The sequence below is a fragment of the Pezoporus occidentalis genome, unplaced genomic scaffold (assembly GCF_034315485.1).
Source record: "Pezoporus occidentalis ecotype Australia unplaced genomic scaffold, CSIRO_AGI_Poc_V1 ctg36, whole genome shotgun sequence".
In the NCBI taxonomy this organism is placed as follows: domain Eukaryota; kingdom Metazoa; phylum Chordata; class Aves; order Psittaciformes; family Psittacidae; genus Pezoporus; species Pezoporus occidentalis.
The window spans coordinates 2,753,533-2,772,773 of NW_026915591.1; the positions used below are offsets into that span (position 1 = coordinate 2,753,533).

The 19,241-nt window shown below is 40.9% G+C and overlaps 1 protein-coding gene across 3 annotated transcripts in view; it reads right to left on the reverse strand.

Moving 5' to 3' along the window:
• The window catches only part of MNAT1 (MNAT1 component of CDK activating kinase), a 124,959-nt gene that overhangs the window by 21,246 nt on the left and 84,472 nt on the right, over positions 1–19,241 (reverse strand). For 2 of the 3 annotated variants that reach the window (XM_062630769.1, XM_062630770.1), the window contains exon 7: positions 16,205–16,326. In XM_062630769.1, the coding sequence (XP_062486753.1) occupies positions 16,205–16,326 (122 nt within the window). Of the gene's footprint in view, positions 1–10,281; positions 10,501–16,204; positions 16,327–19,241 lie in introns of all 3 variants that reach the window. The other variant, XR_009967038.1, reaches the window with a different exon arrangement.

Sequence of the window (19,241 nt, forward strand, 5' to 3'; positions counted from 1 at the left end):
TTAAGGGAAGAGAGCAAAGGACCATATTGATCTCTCATCATCAGGGCAAGCACTCTAGTAAGATGACTTTAAAGTAGCTATATGGAAGTATCGTATTATCGGCCACACAAGTGCTACAGAGGTTTTCAAAGACTTCAACAATATTTTGGCGCATAAATCTACTATGGGCTAATGTGATGCCCCTCATAGAATCAAAGAATCATAGAACAGTTAGGGTTGGAAAGGACCTTAAGATCATCTAGTTCCAACCCCCCTGCCATGGGCAGGGACACCTCATACCATGTCACCCAAAGCTCTGTCCAACCTGGCCCTGAACACTGCCAGGGATGGAGCATTCACAACTTCCCTGGGCAACCCATTCCAGTGCCTCACCACCCTAACAGTAAAGAATTTCTTCCTTATATCCAATCTAAACTTCCCCTGTTTAAATTTTTTTTAAGTTTCTGCTCTTCCATAGCCCCAGCTGATGGAACCTTTGTACACAACAAATTCTCAGTTGGAGCAATCCCAAGCACAGCTACAGGTTGGGCAGAGAAGAGATTCAGAGCAGCCCTGCGGAGAAGGACTTGGGGGTATTGGTTGATGAGAAAATGAACATGAGCCAGCTTCAGTGTGCGCTTGCAGCCCAGAAAGCCAACCGTATCCTGGGCTGCATCAAAAGGAGCGTGACCAGCAGGTCGAAGGAGGTGATTCTGCCCCTCTACTCTGCTCTTGTGAGACCTCACCTGGAGTATTGTGTGCAGTTCTGGTGTCCTCAACATCAAAAGGACATGGAACTGTTGGAACAAGTCCAGAGGAGGGCCACGAGGATGATCAGGGGACTGGAGCACCTCCTGTATGAAGACAGGCTGAGGAAGTTGGGGCTGTTCAGCCTGGAGAAGAGAAGGCTGCGTGGAGACTTCAGAGCAGCCTTCCAGTATCTGAAGGGGGCCTATAGGGATGCTGGAGAGGGACTCTTCATTAGGGACTGTAGTGATAGGACAAGGGATAACGATTTCAGACTTAAACATGGTAAGTTTAGATTGGATATAAGGAAGAAGTTCTTTACTGTAAGGGTGGTGAGGCACTGGAATGGGTTGCCCAGGGAGGCTGTGAATGCTCCATCCCTGGCGGTGTTCAAGGCCAGGCTGGACAGAGCCTTGGATGTCATGGTTTAGTGTGAGGTGTCCCTACCCATGGCAGGAGGGTTGGAACTCGATGATCTTAAGGTCCTTTCCAACCCTAAGTGTTCTATGATTCTTTGATTCTGTAAGTACCACATTCAAATTAGTTTCATAGGTGCTAGAGCAAGAAAAAAATATTTAAGTGCAATTTACACAGATCTCAAGAAATAAGTTTAAGTGGGGATTCATTATCTGACAAGGTATTTTCCCTGCAGGGGTCTTGTTTTATCCCAGTGATTCTCAACAACTTTCATCTATGATTTGAAAGAAAATATAAAAGTCACTCCTTGTAAAAGGTACAGCTGTCAAAAAAATCTGAGGGGGCTGGGAAAACAGATAAATTATTCAGACTAATCTACAGCATTTACTAATACAGACTTCTTCCAACTAGAGACAGTTCAATAGCAAACGTCATGCAGCTAGGAGCAAAGAACACGCAAGTCACAGCACTACCCAAAGTAATAAATACTGGAAACACCACAGAGGTAACAGTGGCCAACTTACAGAACCTGAACTCTGGTTACTTCTGTAGCTAAGGAGGTGGATACATACACAAAGTAATACAAGTAGCAAAATGGGGAAGAAAAACAAAAACAAAAAAGGAAGGATTTACATATGGAGGGATGCCGAACTACCAAGGAAGGTATTCTGGTGCATAACTGCCTTTGAGGATTTTAGCCTACTTGATTTAACGAAGACTATAGAGGAATCTGGGACAGGATCAGATCTGATCCATCTCTCTGGGTGGTCGAGCTTCTCCTCTGCAGTTCTGCAAGCACCTTAACAAACAGCACACACTGCTCCTTTCGCCAATACGTCCTTTCACACTAACACTGTGCTTCCAACACCTTTCCTTCTCTAGTCTGATTGTTCTGAGCTAGTGTTTTTAACCAATTCACAGCCTGCAGTTCAGTAAAACTAGCACAATAGATTCTTCATTCAATCAGCTGCTCTAGAAAATGTTACCTTTGTCTATTCAGTACTCAACCTGTTTTCCTTCAATAAGCTCTCTGAGCATTAGCTTCTCTCTTCTGGGGCAAAACACCTATCTGCAGCTGTAGTTACTAAAACAATCAATGCACTGTCACTGCCTACAGAAACACTTAATATCACAGCAATAGCAACAAGGAATTATTACACTGTAAATGTAAAATTATATATAATGATATATGCATATACACATATGCACACAGAAACATATATATCAGTAACATCATTCCAGCAGAAATTTCAGCTCTTCTGAGTGCCCAGTGTGCTCTCAGAGCAGTTATTTTTGCTGCTCTAAATCCTACCCTCTTCTTGGAAGAATTTGTGGTTTCACAGCAATTTCTTCAGCACTGTGCAAGGAAGTAGGGAGTTTCTGGGAGCTCTCATTCCTCCTTGCACTACCCTCACCATGTGGCAGCTATTCTGAGAACACATAAACCTGAGGAAAAGGCAAAATTTCTGTAAACAGCTCATTAAGAGAAAATGTAATCAATGAGTTTATGTGTGGGCTGGAGAAAAGGGAGAGGAAAGAAGGTGAAAGGAAATCAAGGAGCACACATACTTATTTAGATGTCACTTTCTCATTACTTCAAGATATTTTGCTAAATTCAGCACATCTTCTGAGCCTTTTTTGTTGAGGTGTTTTTTTGGTTTTGTTTTGGGTTTGGTTTTTTTGAGTTTTTTTCTTTTACATGAGAAGGATTTTAAAGCCTCTCCTTTATTTGTGTTCCTGGCTTTTCATATTGTTTTTGCTTTCTTAAGGAAACTGGCAGCTGACATGCTGTTCTAAAAACAAGTCACAATTATTTAGCAGTGTTGCCACTTCAAACACGAGGCTCAGCTGAAACTGCCGTGCGGCAAGACAATGCTGTTTCAGCTGCTGGAGCCCTCAGAAAGGGCAAAAAAATGCTGAATAAAACCAAAATATAAGTCATGAGTCAACAAAACCTCTGGGATTTGTTACAAATAATTATCCTTCAGAGCAGCCCAAAAGAGAGGATGCACTGTTATTTGAAAATGCCAGCAGCCTGTATTATCACCCCCACCCAGCCATTCCATCTTATGTGGCCCTCCCTGGTGTAAGTAGCAAATACCCTCCAGACTTCTCTGGAGGTCAAGACTAGAACCCCTGCTGCACTTACCATTCACTCCTGGGCAAATGCTGACACTTACATGAAACTCCACTACTGTGCTGCTATTCCCATGGAAACAAGATTTGTGCACATGCATGAGGAAGGAGCAAATTGGACCCATACACAAGCATTGAAATCCATTCACCAAGTATTTTTCTAAGGGGATAAAAAAAAGCATGAAAAGAAAAGACACTGATTTTCAGATCTTAAATTCCCAGGGCAGACAGCCCATAAAACCTGCTACCACAGCACATATGGGCAGTTGATCTAAGCAGATAGAGCCATTTTTTTCAGTACTTCTGTTCTGAAATACAGGAAAGTCAACTAGCAGCCAACAGCTCCCAGCAAAGCCAAATACCTACTAACTGGGCTTGATGAACAGCCTGCAGCACTAGCACACTGCTTCACTGCCACAGCTCTCTGTCATATAGGTAGCTGCATTCCTTTGCTCCATTTGCAAACATCCCTGAGCCATGTTAAGCACACTCCACTATTATATGAAAGTGCCTGTGAGCACACACAGCTCACCCACTGTGCTGCAAAAGAAAGTAGCATCCACACTTACTGCCCAAGGGTAGGAACAAAGGCACTTCTATAGATCTAAACTTGGTCCCACCAAAGCCGCTATAAATTCCCCCTGCAGGGCCAGAAGGGGACCTGCATGGACTTTCATTTATTTTTAAAGCTGCCGCCCTCAGCACCCAAACAATAGGAATTTTTCAGAACAGCAGCTTGACCCTAGATCCAAAACCAAGTCAGGGAATATGTGAGCTTCCTGTGGCTCCTAGGAGAAGGCAGAGTAGGAGTCTGGCTGCGACAATTCATGAAAAATGGCAAGGAGGGCAGTTGTTGCACTGAATGAACATTGCTGTCATGGCCAGGGTCAGTACCAGCTGTTAGGACACTACTGAGTACTCACCTATTTGTAGAATTGGCTGACACCAGGTTTTTATGTTCTTCTGCAGCCCATGCTTTTGCAAGCACATTTAAGGGCTGGATAAACAGAGCAAATACAGCAGATCTAAAAAGTCTGTAGATTACTTCTGGGTGAGTGAGAACGAGAGAGAAGTTTCACAAAACCAGTAATTTTACTGTCTGCTCTTAGATAAAAGCCAAAAGATCAAGAAAAAGGATCCTGTGGCCTGGACTGCTCAAGGCACAGGACTACTCATTCACAGCAGACTTTTGAAAGCAAATTTCCCTACTGTACTCACACCTTCCAAACAGTATTTGCTTCTCTTCTGGTGAGGAAAAAAAAAAAGTAGGGTGCACCTACACCATGGAATAAGGGGGGGGGGGGGGAGGGAAGAAAAAAGGCACAATTTTCCTTCCATATTTTAGATTGTTTGCAGACTATGTATCTGTGGGACCTTTAGCTCCAAAATAAACTGTGTGCTGAAGAATGTCTGGAACAGCAGAGGTTTTATGCTTCCAAGTTTGAGATGGCCTCAGAGTGCAGATCTCCTTTTCTCTCTCGTTTCTGGAATGCTTTCTGACAATTAACAGAATCAATGACCACAGAGCAAGAAATCTGCCCAATCCATCAGGGCCTAAATATGAAAATTGGAGGAGGAGAGAGGGAACCTTCTAATGACAGGAAGGGGAAAAGAGGTGTAGATTTTTTTGGCTTTACTCATGAGCATTTCCTCATGAATTCTGGAACAGAGTCAGGAAATAAAGATAGCAGCCAGAACTCACCTTCTGCATCTTTTTAAGGGAGAAATAGATACACGCAGCAGTAGCAAATAAAGGAAATACATGACTAACCTTCTCTATGCAAGGCAGATGCTCCCCCAGTACAGAGAGCTGGCATAAAACCAAGATATAGAGGCTGTTTGGCAAACTCTCAATAAATATTAAAAACAAAAGTCCAATGATATCTGCATTTTTTCCAAAGTTGATGGAAAAATTAAGGCATGTGTTGATACTTCTGGGAACAGAGGAGTTACCAAGATTCCCGGGTTTAGGGGAAAGAACAAACAGATGGAGAAACTACCTGTTACCTTGAATCTCAATTAACGTCAACAGAGAAAAGAGAAGAGCACCTGCATTGGAGACAGGACCACAGCACCTTTTCTATCTTTCCAGAAAGGTTTGCCTGACTTTTTGAAATGAGAGAGCAGAGGTGCCTAAAGTCTTGTCTGGTGGAGTAATGCCAGCAATGCCTAAGACACTGGATGTCCTCTTTCTATGGGGTTCACCCTCTTCTCCTCTCTCCCCATTGCAGGTATATTCCTTGCTACTATCCAGCCTACAAGGACAGTGGAAAAGGAAAGAAGAGAGACTACTTTGTTCTAAACAGAAGGCAGTTGTCATGCTCTGTGTTGCGCATATATGTATTCTTTTTATATATATTCGTCTGCTGAGGAACAGTGGAGATCAAGTGCACAACCACCCCCTGAAATTAGTAGAATGTTAAGAGTATGGAGAATATGTTCACCTTAAGCAGCATCTTAGAAGAAATACCACCTCACCAATACATCAAGACAACATAAGTCTGGAACTCTAAGCAAAAAACCTATCCCTGCACCAAATCTGGATTAATGGGTCCTTAAAAAACAGTTACTAAAATAGAATTTTTATTTTAAGTAGAAATATTTCAAATACAGAAAAACACAATCACTTCTAGTTCAAAAGTAACCAAGCATGTAGCAAGTGTATTACATCAACTTAAATAATAAATCTAACCTGTTAATATTTTCAACGCTATACTTGGTACTCACACACTTTTGAATTACTCTAACACTATTTTAAAACAAATCCTTTCACTGAAGAAAATATCAATATATCAAAACTATTTTTTAAACTAATGAGCTTCCCCTTTTGCAAAGCAATTACTCTAAGTACTGAAACCGTTTCCATGGCACCCTCCACATCACCATGACAAATACCGGCAATAGCTGGATTTAAAACAAACAAACTGAAAGCCCCCAATCAGCAGCACTTGACTCAAGGAAAAACATTAAATGTTTTCAAGCAGAAGAATTGGAAAACTTACTCTTACTGAAAGAAAAAAAGTATGTACGCACACCTGCTGTTCTATCAATCTAAGCAGGAAACCATTTCACTGCTGCATCATAAGTAGAAGAAAAGTGCTTATTAAAACATTAATCACAGTCCATTATATTCTGACTCCATGCCAGAAGTTCCCATTACATCACTGAAAATATCTATTAACCAAAACCTGATTTTGACAAGTTACAGAAGTGTAGTGTTTAGGATTTAGTAATGTAAAAGTCAGTTTTAGAAGAACAGTTACACAATTGATTTTGCAGTGGCAAGCAAGTATAATTAATTGTTTTTGTGACATTTATTACTGCAATGGGGTTGATTTAACTGGTGTTTCTACTGTAAAATTCTTCAAAAATTATTTCAAACTTCATCTACTTTTATTAAACACATTTATTGTGAAGGTATTTAATACCCGGGGCTGGCTAAATAATTTTAAAGTGTGCTGGATATACCAGTACATGTAAAACTGTATTGTCTTGTGTAAATATGGGCCTTGTTTAGAACTACGTCTCACAGGAAATTATGCCAAATGAAAACCATCTCCCCTTCTCCTCTCCCACTGAAAAGGATTTATGTTTTTACATTTAATACCAGTTAGGTAAAGAAACAAAAATATGGTGGCGTTACCTTTAGGCCTCAGCAATAGTTCATCTGTGAAGTCCGATTATGTTCAAACCCCTATTTTGTTATTACAAATGTGGCCTAACTTGAATGCATACGTTTGCAAGAGAGAGAAGCAAGCAACTCAATTCCTTCTGGAAGTCTGGCTCTATGTGTGCTGTTTATCTAGAACAGTTTTCAACTAACTATTAAGCAAGGCATTAAAAACAAAGCCATGAAAACCAGCTCCTAAATGCATGTACGTAATTTCCAGCCAGCCAACTTGACTGCAGGTACGTTCTTCAACCCCTGTAGGCAGCCCCACTAAAATTAAAACAATTCAAAGCTGTAGAGCATGATAAGAAACATGGATTATGTCCCTAACCCAAGGGAGGAAAAAAAAAAAAAAGAGCATTTTTAAGACCATGCTGAATTAATAACGGCTTCTGTAGCCATCTGTTTAGTGCCACCAATCTTCACAAGACTGCTGCCTGTTCAGGCGTCAGTCCTCTCTTTCTTAGCTCAAGTGGGTGCTGCCGCAGGCTCCATGTGTGTAAATGGACAGGTTTACTGGCCTTGCTGTGGGGTGTACTAGCTGAGGCAAAGCACTGCACAGACAGCACCACAAGCCAGCTTCAGCATTCCCAGCAACCTAACTGCAGGTGTCAAGCAACCAGGTAACATCTCAATCATTTGATACAAAGGTTTATTTGAAATGAAAGCAGTAGACGATTACAATGACTAGTATTTAAAGAATTCATTGAACATACACCCATCCTGCAAATAACCGGTGTTTAAGAGACTCTGAATTAAAAGCACCTCATGTCATTAGTGTTCATGATGAATAAAAGGGGTCCAGAACACACAAAGCTAAGAACAGCTATGCTTTTGGGGCATTTGTTTATTTGTGAAAGGCTTGGGTTCCTCTTTTGCCCTCTTGACCCAACACACATGAGCCTCTAACTACAAAGACACACAAGACAATAACCTTTTACCTGTTCTTGGACATCTTTCAATTTCAAAGACCCAAAGAGCTTCAGTTTTCCTCTCCTTTCTAAGTTGTGCCATTACACCAGAAACGATGCAGTCTCATTTCTTACAGCTTGGTCTTGTGGGTGATCACAAGCTCCAGCTGAAGCTTTTTCTTGGGAAGGTAGAACATCTATGACATGTCTCACCCCATGCAGCTTCTCTGGGCACCAATAAGACTCCTGATCACTGTGAGAAATGCTACTCATCGAGAAGAAAGCTGCAACAAAGCTATCTGAAGGGGGTTAAAGAATCACAAGCAACAGCTCAAAAAGCTGCACAAAGCTTCAAGCAAGACACTCTCATGCCTCTCTCCGCCATTTCAGGAAACTTGTAATTCAGCCATTTGATACCCAACCAAACAATTTTCATTTGGAAGGCTGCTTCACAACTATGGTTATCAGTGTCAAAGTCAAGAAGATGCATCATTTCTGGCTTTATTTTCATCTATTTTGCTGGCCATCCCATTGAGTCTAAATGTTACAAATAACTCCCCCTTCTTGAAACAATAATGTTGAAGGGTCTAGGAAGCCTCTTCCTCTTTTCAGCCTTCCTTCTTGCAGTTTTATTACAATGGATTTTTACAATGCCGTAGAAGGCATATTAGAGGACCCTTTGGAAAGCCATGAGTGCTTGCCTCAACTGCCCGAGCAGCTCCTTGTCATGACATATCTCTGCCATTCTTTATGGCCAAGTACAACAGGAGTGATGCTCAGATGTTAATTAAGAGGATATCCTCCTCTCAGCTGTGGTCTTCAATGTGCTCCCTTATTCTACATGACAGACTTCACTCCTTGTGAAGATGTTCCTCTCTCTGTAGTCTGGGCTTAAAGAAAGCATCTGGGGGCTCTGTTCCAAAAGCCCCCAGATGAGCTTTGCCAGAGGAAACTGAGGCCCTCCTGTTGCTGAAGTGAGAGATAAGCAGAGAATATCCCTCCTGCACATGCAAAACATATTGTTTTTCTTGTGGCAACTACACAATTCCCAATACTACATCTGGCTGAGGATTCAGAGGGACTCACGGGGCAATATGATGGAGTGCAGGAGAAGCAAGGAGGGAAAAAAGTAAAGAAAAAGAAAATACTGAGCACAAAAGCTACTCATCTCAAACCATGTAACTTTACAGAAGCAACAGAAGATGTAAAATTTGAGTTCTACAAAAATATGTTTTTTAAGCTGATGGAGGACAACCAAAGGAGTAGTCTGTGGATGCACAAAGTCACTGGAGGATGATACATCAATAGCAATATCAATGCAGAGGATGAAGGGAAGGATGAAAACAAAGCAAGGCTTTCAGTAACAGGTAACAACTATCACAGACAATCAGATATTTTCAAGTAGGCTGGTAGTAATAAGGCTTTGATTTGGCAAAATGCAAAGAGTACAGAATATAGCACATTTGGCCCACACAACTGCTGAATGCCTCCTGCCACATTATAATCCATCAGCAGACAGCTTTGCCTGATGCTAGTTTAGCTGCCTACTTCATAGCATTGCTTCTACACCTGCAGAGACAATTCAGGGTTTGCTTCCTACCTATTCTCAGTTTAAAAAAAAACCAGTATTTACTGGTTAATCCTGTGGTACAGTTTGCCAGACAATTCTCCATTTCTTATGTTAAAGTCTTGCCATTTTTTTTTCCTTTAGATTATATGCATTTTAATAAATGCATGATTTAGTATTCTGCAAGCCCACACTACAAAAAGACTATTCTGGAATAAATGGTATAATTACATTTCCTACAGCGACCTTGTAATCTCTCGAGTATTTATTCTAGACTAAACAGCCTTACTCAGCTGCCCTGTGTCTGATTGTCGATGAAAGAAGCTTGTTTGACAACTGCTTCGAGCAGAAACATATTTTTTCCATGATCGCATGAAAAAGTAAAACAACATTAACAGACCAGTATTTCAAGTACAGAGACTCATGTTAGATCGATGAGTTAATTCTGAAGCCAAACGCCAACAAAAACAATTACTACGGACATTCTGCTGTCATGGACAGCTTTTGAGGTTAATTTAGTGATACATATACAACTATAGCCAACTTTACATATAAGAAACTACATCGTGTATGCAGGCTTCCTTCTTTGTTTCTTTATATATTTTCCATATTCTCTGCTTTTATAACCCTCCTGAGACCTTTTACAGTTACAGAACCCACACTATACCCACAGGTGGGCGGGCAGGAAGCAAAACTCTGTTTCATAAGCAGTCCACTTTAATATATTCAATTGCTAATGACCTTGACAGAAGAGCTCCATGCAAAACACCATATACTACAGGGTGTTGTTCGAAATGGTCAGAGACATTTTTGCCAGAAAGCCGATTTCTTAAACAGTAAAATTTCAGACTTACTAAAAGCTGCACTCCTTTCCTTGATTTCCATTTGGCTGGAAAAATTGGTGCTAATCAACCTCCTCTATATTGAACTTGCGTCCTTCCAAAATCCTACAACAAAACCTGTAGGATTTCTACAGTATGCTAAAGCAATACAAAAGAGTTCCTTTAGGCAGTCTTTATAGGCACCATGCAAGAGGTATGAGAAGTTTGAAGCTATGGAGGTTTAGGGAGTGCCTGCAAAATGAGAGACAGCCAGAATAAAACCAAATTAAGATGGTTTACACACAGTTCTGTTTCCTTCCATCTTCTTTTGAAACAGATTGCTCACTTGGCCATACTATTAAAAAATTGTACCCATACAGTACTTTTTATTCAATTATTCATGATGAAATGAAGAAAAAATACTTCACTGTAAAAGGCTGTATGCAAATGTAGCTGTCTGTAAAGCCATAATCATTTCTTCCCTACCAATTCTCATCCATTAGGTGCCAGATTCAAAATGCATTGCGGCTGACAGAAATCCTTCTACTGAGGATTGCATCTGGCCCAGCAACAGGAGACACTGGGAAATTCAGACCATATGCCTTGGTAGCCAAGAGAATTCCTGCAAGAAGGAGTGCAACCCTCTCCTGCCCTCCAAAGCAAGACAAGCTTTCCTTGCTTTTACTCAATCTTTTGACTCTGAGTACTGAGCTTACTGAAAAACTGTATTCTATTCAAAGGAGCAGAATGAATTCAGTGTTCAAAATCTATGGTCCAAAGCAGATCAAGTAAGCCCTTCAGTTGTGGCTTTTCTCCTTTTCCAAGATTCAAGAAATATCTGCATACCTCAGTGACAAATCACCTGCTACAACTTTTAAGGCCCAGTGGTCCTGTCACCCCTTCAAAATCGATTTTCAGTTATTTCATTGTCTTGAACCCAACACAGACACTGACAGGGGTTTAGCAAAAACTAGTCTGGCCAAAGACCAAATGAGCTACGGCATAAGAAGAGTTTGGAGAGCATCCTTACTATTGACTTACTTAAGGAAAAAAATCATTATGATTGACAGCAAAGAAGTTACACGAATCATTTCTAGAGTAAGTGCCAGAACTCTACATGTGTTTCAAATTACTCTACAACACTGTACAACAAAGAAATATGCAGAAATTTTCCACTTGAAATGAAGGTTAAAAATTAAATGCTTACAAAGCTCCAACAGATATGAAATCCAACCTCATCTTAATTTAGAATTTAAAATGACTGAGCTGTCCTACACCAGGAAAAAAAGTAATGAAACAATCCAGTTGTTTATTAATCACAGTGGGCTAAAAGACATTCGTTGTATGTACAGACTTCCACGCTACTCTGATTTTGCTTCAGTACTTGTCCTTAACTTTTAAATCTAAGCTAAATGTCATTTTAGCTTTTAAATTATCAAAGTATATTACCTATCTTCATTAGATTAGTGTTCACCACTATTTTTTGCATCATATTTAAGCAAAACGCCAATTAACTGCAGCACTGCTAACAATGTGATTGTACATGAAAACAAGTTGATAGATGAAAGGGAAGTCACATTTTTCCCTGAAGAAAAGTACAGATACTTGGAGTAAACCTGATATTTACATTCACATGTATATATTCAGGATGTAGCTCTCCAGAGAAAGTTAAGTAGGCAAACAGTTTTATTTTAAGCAGCCCAGGCTTGACTTGGTTTCAAGGTCTGTACAAAAGCTCTCTGTAAAGGCAGAGAATTTTTAAGTGGAGAGCAAACAGAAATTCTTATCTTACTTGTAAACTGGCCCTATTTTGTGAGACTAGGACTGTGTTAAGAGTACAATTCACTTAGATTACAACTATTTCTAAACTTTGAGACAAAGTTCACGCATCTTTACCCAAAATGTTAATCACATCAGCAGATTTTCGATTTATAGTCAGGTTTTAAGTAGCTTGCCTATGGCTCTTCCACAGCTGTAAAATACTTCGTGTGAGAACGCTGTGTGGCTTGCCATGCATACTTACAATTAATGCTGAGAATGTCTTTACATTCTCAACCTCAACCAACCATCATTTTGATCCTTGGGTTTTTGTGTTTTGGTTTTGCGTTTTGTTTTGGGTTTTTGTTTTGGTTTTCTTAATCAAAACTACAAAACAAACATACATTTTTAAAACAACAAACTAATTTCCATCCCCATCCTGTTCTGCTCTTTCACTACTTGGCATGTCAAAGTTTGTTATATTTTTTCATCTCTTTTGTTTTGCAGTAAGAAAAATCCAGACCTCCAACCACACAAATTCAGTGTGCTCAGCTAAAACATGGGGAGAGAAGGGGAAAGAGGGCAAAGAATGGCTTTTTTTTTCTCATCTAAGGAAACTTCAAAGTAAACTAATGGCATGAGTGCCTCAGCATCCAGGCGCTTCTGCTCCCTCTCTCAGCCACACACCTCCACTCCCTGAAAGCCATGGTAGGTCACACAACCCTACAATGACTTTGGCAGTTCAACAGATCTGGACCAATTTGACCCAAACAATGACATTCCCAACTTTAGTCGAAGTACACCAATCTGTTTCCAGTCACAGCAGAAGTGCTAGTAGGGCCTTTGATAACAGGGCTCTCTAAACACGACTCCTATCAGCAGGTTGCCTTCCACTCAAACTGGAAACCAACAGTTTCCCAAAGCACATCACTGAACACCTCAGTAATTCAGAGTACCAACTAAGACACACAGACCCAGGACTATTACTCATCACGGACTGACAGGCAGCTGTAGAGCCCGCCTCCAGGACAGGCACATTACAGTGATCTGAGACACTTTTCTCCAAGGACAGCACCATAGGTTTGGGAGATGCCCTCATACATGTCTTCCCTTCTTCTCCAAGCTGTATTTCCATTTGACATCTGAGATAGGCATGAGTTGGTCCTCACGGCCTGAACACCCAAAGTGATCTTTATCATCCAGATCAGACCATCACCAACCTGGCACATTCAGGGTGTATTCACCAGGTGCCAAGACTTCCCTGCAGTAAACACACAGATGCGTAATCAAGGCAATCTCTATTAGAGGATGGCTCCAATAATGCTTCACTCCTACTGCCATTAAGGTTAAATATGGTCTACAAGTTACTGTAATACATGTTGCTCCCAGAAAGCCATGTTGGAACTAGATGATCATAAGGTCCTTTCCAACCCTAACGATTCTATGATTATTGCCTATATTTCATTACTCCTAGAAAATCTTCCTCCATTAAAAAACGGGGAGTGTTGGGGGTGTTGAAGGACACAAGCCCCTACACATTACACCAATCATTTGTGTTGAGGGGGAAATAAATCTATTTCTTCACCATTCTCAGACTCCCAACACACTGGCAAAAAATGCATCATAAGGATGTTAAATGTTTCTGTACACAGAAAAAAAAACAAAATTTACAGCCCCAAGAGAAACTGAAAACAGTTTCAGCAGTACGAGGATGCTGAATCAAGCTTACCGGACTGCACACAAGTTATTTGTAAAGCCAAATGAGCAAATAATATAAGTCATCTTAAAAAGCAATTTTTAAATTAAATTATAAGAGATCCCTAACAAAGCTTTAAAATGATCCCTTATGGATTCACCATTTATCTTGCTCTTTGCTAGAAATCTTCTTGCCAGATGTCTCCTTCATTACAACCGTTTACTGGCTCAATGGGGTTTTGAGCAACCTTGCTTAGAAGACAGTGTCCCAGCACGGGGGTTGGAACCACATAATCTTTAAGGGACCTTCCAACCCAAACCACTCTATGATTCTATGAAAGAAAAGCAGCAGTGATGCTGAAATCTGGAGTGAGTCTTGAAGAAGGTAAGAGGTTAAGATGTGAATATTCAAAAAGCCCGCTCTATTGAGTGCTTAAACAGTATCTTAAGAAAAAAAAATACAAAAAACATTAAATTCTGCTACCAGAAGCGAATTCAAAGCTTCCAGTTCAGCAGCATCTCTGCAATAATTACAGCTCCAGAAACTTAATGATAATAGCCTGCACATTTGAGTGAGCTATTTAGCAGCAGTAATTAACCAGACTGCAAACTATTAACGAGAACATGAAAAGATTTAACCCGTCTTTGTATGAGTGCAAATGACAAGGAAACTAAAAATCTCTAGCAGGAGAGGATAACGATGTGCCCAGCTCTTCTGCCTCACCCAGGCAGCTGTATGCAGCTGCCTGAAAAAAACCAAAGCAGGGACTGAGGCACATTAGTTAAGCATTCATCATCAACAGGAAATGCACGAGTTCATATAAACACAGAAATACAAATATGTAAATGAAGCGCCTTGCATGGTTCAAGGTATTCAGACACCCCACGGAACAGGGTTAGAGTTGTACAGGCTGGGAACCCACTGCAAACAGCCTCAGAGGAACTATTCTGGTGTGTACCACCAACCCACCTCCCCTTGCTACCAAAACCACTCCCAACTCCTCCAGCAACTACAGAGCCTCTGTTTGTACTCAGAGGGGTGAAATGACACACTCAAAAGCATCTCTAAGAAAAGGCTATGAGCACTGCTTGCAAATGCTGCTTCAAATATGCTCGCATATGGACTCTACAATTAAAAGGATTTTGTATTGCAAGGTGCTGGGCTGCCTTTGAACCAGTGTCACAGGCAACTAGATGCGATGGCCATGGAACATACAGGATTCCTGCTATCTGGACACTAGCACTCGCCTATGGGGGCACAAGTCTTCCCTGCACAAGTCATCTCCCCCTGCCCACTTTCATTTGTGATGAGGCTTAGGGCCAAGAGAGCTCCAAACTCCCTCACACTGGAGGTCCCTCACAGCTGTGCTCCATCCAGACAGGTGGTGAAGGCTGAATCTGGCTCTGCCCAAGGTTAAACTGCTAATTAATATTTGGTCTCAGAAGCTTGATATGAGATAAAAGTTACAGGCATCACGAGGACACAGCAAAAATGGGGACAACCTCAGTTCCAGACAGCCTTGAATTTTCTGAGGCAGTAGGTTACTTATTTACTTTTAAAAAGTCTATATACCTCTATAATTTTCTGGATGAGATACAATCTCCCCTGTGCCAGTGATTCCTGTTTGGATTTCAGTGGTCTCTGAAACTGCATACTAAATTGTTTCAACTTTGCTCAGTACTTTGCGGCTTCAATTCTCTCATATTGAACAGTCAAACATAAACTGTTATTTTTTAAGCTCTTTCTTGCCCTGCAATTCTGCACACTCATTCTGCCACATAGTCTTCCAGGCACTCTAAGTGTTGTTGACCTTCAAAGTTAGGCTATGATGAGTTGTGTGACACTCACTGTCCCAGTAGCTATGCTTTTTCAGGTGGCATTCCAGCTACCAACATGTCTCTAGAGAGCAGATGAATCACTTCTGGATTTCCCAGCCTCCACCACCCAGGCACAGAGGGCTCCCAAACTCCTTTCCAAACATGGCTGCACAGCGCAATGCCGCCAAGCTGCTCGACCAGCCCCTGCATTATATCTTTTGACAAAGTTAAGCTCTGTGCTTCATTTCTCACAAATGCAGTTTGACTGTAGACAGCAGTTGACAAGTAAATCTACCCTTTTCCAGGGCAAACAGCCCAACTTTAATATTTTTACTGGCTTACAGCTGGCTATATTAAGCCCTGGATTTTTATTTATTTATTTTTTAATACCGTGCAACTGAAAATGAACAGCTACTTCACTATGACTGCCAAGGACAACCTTAAAAACACTAATGCAATCCAGTCCAGCTCTTAATAGATCTATAAAGGCTAGAGGACCAAAAATTTCAGCTTATCCACCCAAACAAAATGTTGGTTGGGCAGGAAGTCTAATATTTTGTTAAGATCCTTACAAAAAAGGAAAGAAAAAAAAAAGAAAGACCCCTATGTGTTGGAAAGCTGAAGATGGTAACAGTCCCAGCTATCATACCATGAAACTGGAATTAAAACTTGCTGTGTTACTCACCCCAGCCTTCCCAGCATTTCAAGCTCCGGAACTTGCGGTCCATACGTCTCCACTTGCAGAGGCTGATACGTATACAGAACTTCCTCTACTTTTGGAATAGGAGCTAGTGAAATAGTCTGCCCCTGTTTAAAACAAAAAACAAAAAACAAGAAAAAAGGTAAAAAACTTCTACATATCAGGTCAAGGTTTTGTTTTGACTATTTTTAAATACAATGCAAGGAACAAGCTTATATCATTAACCTGGTCCAGGCGAAGACCATCCCATTAAAACATACTGTCTATTGTATTGCCCATTTCTTCACCATTTAATTTTTTCACTGAGATCTATAGTTTGGAAGTAATGTTTCATTAGCTGTAACTATACGGACAAGGTAGGAGGAAAGGGGGGAGTTTTATTGAAGGCAAGCTTACCACTAGAGATTGCAGCTGCTTCCAGTGTCACCAGTAAAATTATTAGAAAAAATTTTGTTTACCAGAAGTAATATCAAACAAATGTCTCTGAGCAACCCTATTTTATTCTGTAATCAATGATTTCCTGAAAGCCCTAATTAGAATGGGAGGCTGCTTTCATTTCTCCCTGCAGCCTTTGTAAGCTCCCCTATATAACAATTCTCAAGATAGACTTTCATAGCACAATACAATTAATTCATTCAGCAAATTCCCATTTGTTTCATAACTAAAAATATAGAAACACACAAGCATGAAACTTTCATTCCAGATGGTACTTTTGCAAGCCCTTCAGACCACTGAGAAACAGCTAGACATTCCCCCCCTTCCCCAAGTCCCTATCACTCTGAGCTCTCACAAAACAGGAGACTTGTGGCTGGAAAGGAGGGGTCAGGAGGATATGAGATAGAGCCAAAGTTAACAGATGTTGCTGCATGACATTCTACATTGATTTGTTGATCTTTCACACAGTTTCAATTTTCTACTGTATTCTATGGTGCTCATGAAAATTAGCAGCAGCAGCAAAAAGACAGCACTGGGAGTTCCCCCAGAACAGCCTGGCTTCCCCTGTAGAAATTGAGCTTCACATCTGCAAAATGCAGGAATTTAGGAAAGTAGTAGTATTGGTTTTGTAGACATTTTGTCTGCAACAAGAGATTGGAAGCTTTCCACGGTATAATACCATGTATAACCCTGGCTTCCCACTAGTGATCACTTACTGAGCTTCACTTCCCTGGGGCCACTCATGTAAGCATCTACTCCCTCAAGTGGAAACTAAAGGCTCCTAATGTGGGACACTGGGTTAAAATTAACTAAAGAGGACAAAAAAAGAGTTAGTAGAAGGGGAAAGCTGATAATTAAATTTGTGGTTGGGGACAGTGACCTTTCTGAATTTGAAGCATAGATATTTTTGTTTAGACAGTTGCAGAAAATAGCCAAGAAAATTGAAGACACAAGTCCTTGAGAAACACCGTTATGGATCTATGCTGATATCTACAGAAATATCAGCAGTTTAGGTTTTCCATTGAAATAGCTCGCTGCGTGTGATAAGAACAGACAGTTCTAGCCTGTTTCTGCACTGCCTGGGAGCCCAGAGGGGCTGCTGCTAACACCGTTAGGGTGAAGGTGAGATGTGGTGAAGAGAATTCTCAAGTCAGCCATGAGTCACTTCACCTTTCATGGTTAGCATGCTGTTATTTCTGTGCCACAAACTATTGCTGCACCATTAAAACCAGGCAACCACACATTTTAAAAAAATAACAAAAAAAAGGTACAGAAAGGAAGGTTAAAAATTCATCCTTAATCCCACTTTATGATGTTTAAGATACAACTGCAGGGTCTTTTTATATTGCAAGAAGTTGTCAATTTACAATCTATTCAAGTTCTTGAAAATATTATAACTTGTAACTACATACCTGTGGGTATGTTACACCTACTGTAAGACATTAATGTATAACTAAAACTTTCAGATTTAAGTTTTTAACTGTATATTTCTCTCCAGCCAAACTGAAGGGAAGGACATACCAACATCTTACATGTGCACACCCCCATCTGGTGAAAAAAGCCTCAGCCTTTCCAAATCCAGAGCAATTTTGTTCCAGCCATAGAAATGAAAATTCAGTTTCAGGCAAAGTTCAAAACCATGATAAATATTTTGGGAAATTACTTGTGTGTGGAAAAAGGGAGCAGCTCAGATTGCAGGAGCCACGTCTCTGGAGGGCATCACCAGAACAGCTGCTCGCTGTTAGCAGAGTTGCCACTGCTGCATTCCTAACACTTTTTTAACAAGAGCAACTTCTGCCAATGCTGGCCAAGAGACACAGGAAGGCTCCTGACAAATGGACTGGGCTCGTCACAACCTTCTTTCCACACCTCCGTTTATCCCGCTACAGATGCCCATTTCTGGGAACTCCTGGGAGGACAGGTTGAAAACATTTCATTTGTCTTCTGCTTTTTGGGGGTTCCCAACTGTATGGTGGTGACCAATGCTTGCTTCAGAAAAAGTCACTGAGCCATGCTGGGACCTATCTGTGAGGTACAGTATGGTGGCTGGTGGCCTGGAGAGCAGATCATCTGAAGAGAAGCAGAATAGAGGAACTGTCCACCCTTGAGCTGGTCTGACCTCATGTCCAGCACAGGCCAGGACATTTCCATGTGCATGTAAAAAGCCCAAGGACTGTTCAGCCAAAGCACCTTCTTTTGAAAGGCATCCAACTTGAAGATTTCAGACCATAAGGGTCCACAGCACAATTACTAGGTAAATTATTCCAATAGTTAAATATCTTCACCATTAAATAGCGGCACATTATCTGGGTCATCAAGATCAGCACTGGCTTTTGTATTTTTCTCACCTGTACCCTGGGACAAGGTGCATGCATTAGGAGTACATACTTTTGCATGGCAAAATGACTGCACTGGTTTGTGACCAGCCAGCAGATCTGCACCTCAAGGAGATAGTGCAGCTGTATGACACGTCTCATTTGGTTTTGTTTCGCAAAATCACAACTTCAGCTGATGGGCTTTGGCACTGTGGATTACATTCCACTTAACAATGGAGTTGAGGGGGAAATCTGAACATGATCAGCTGTTG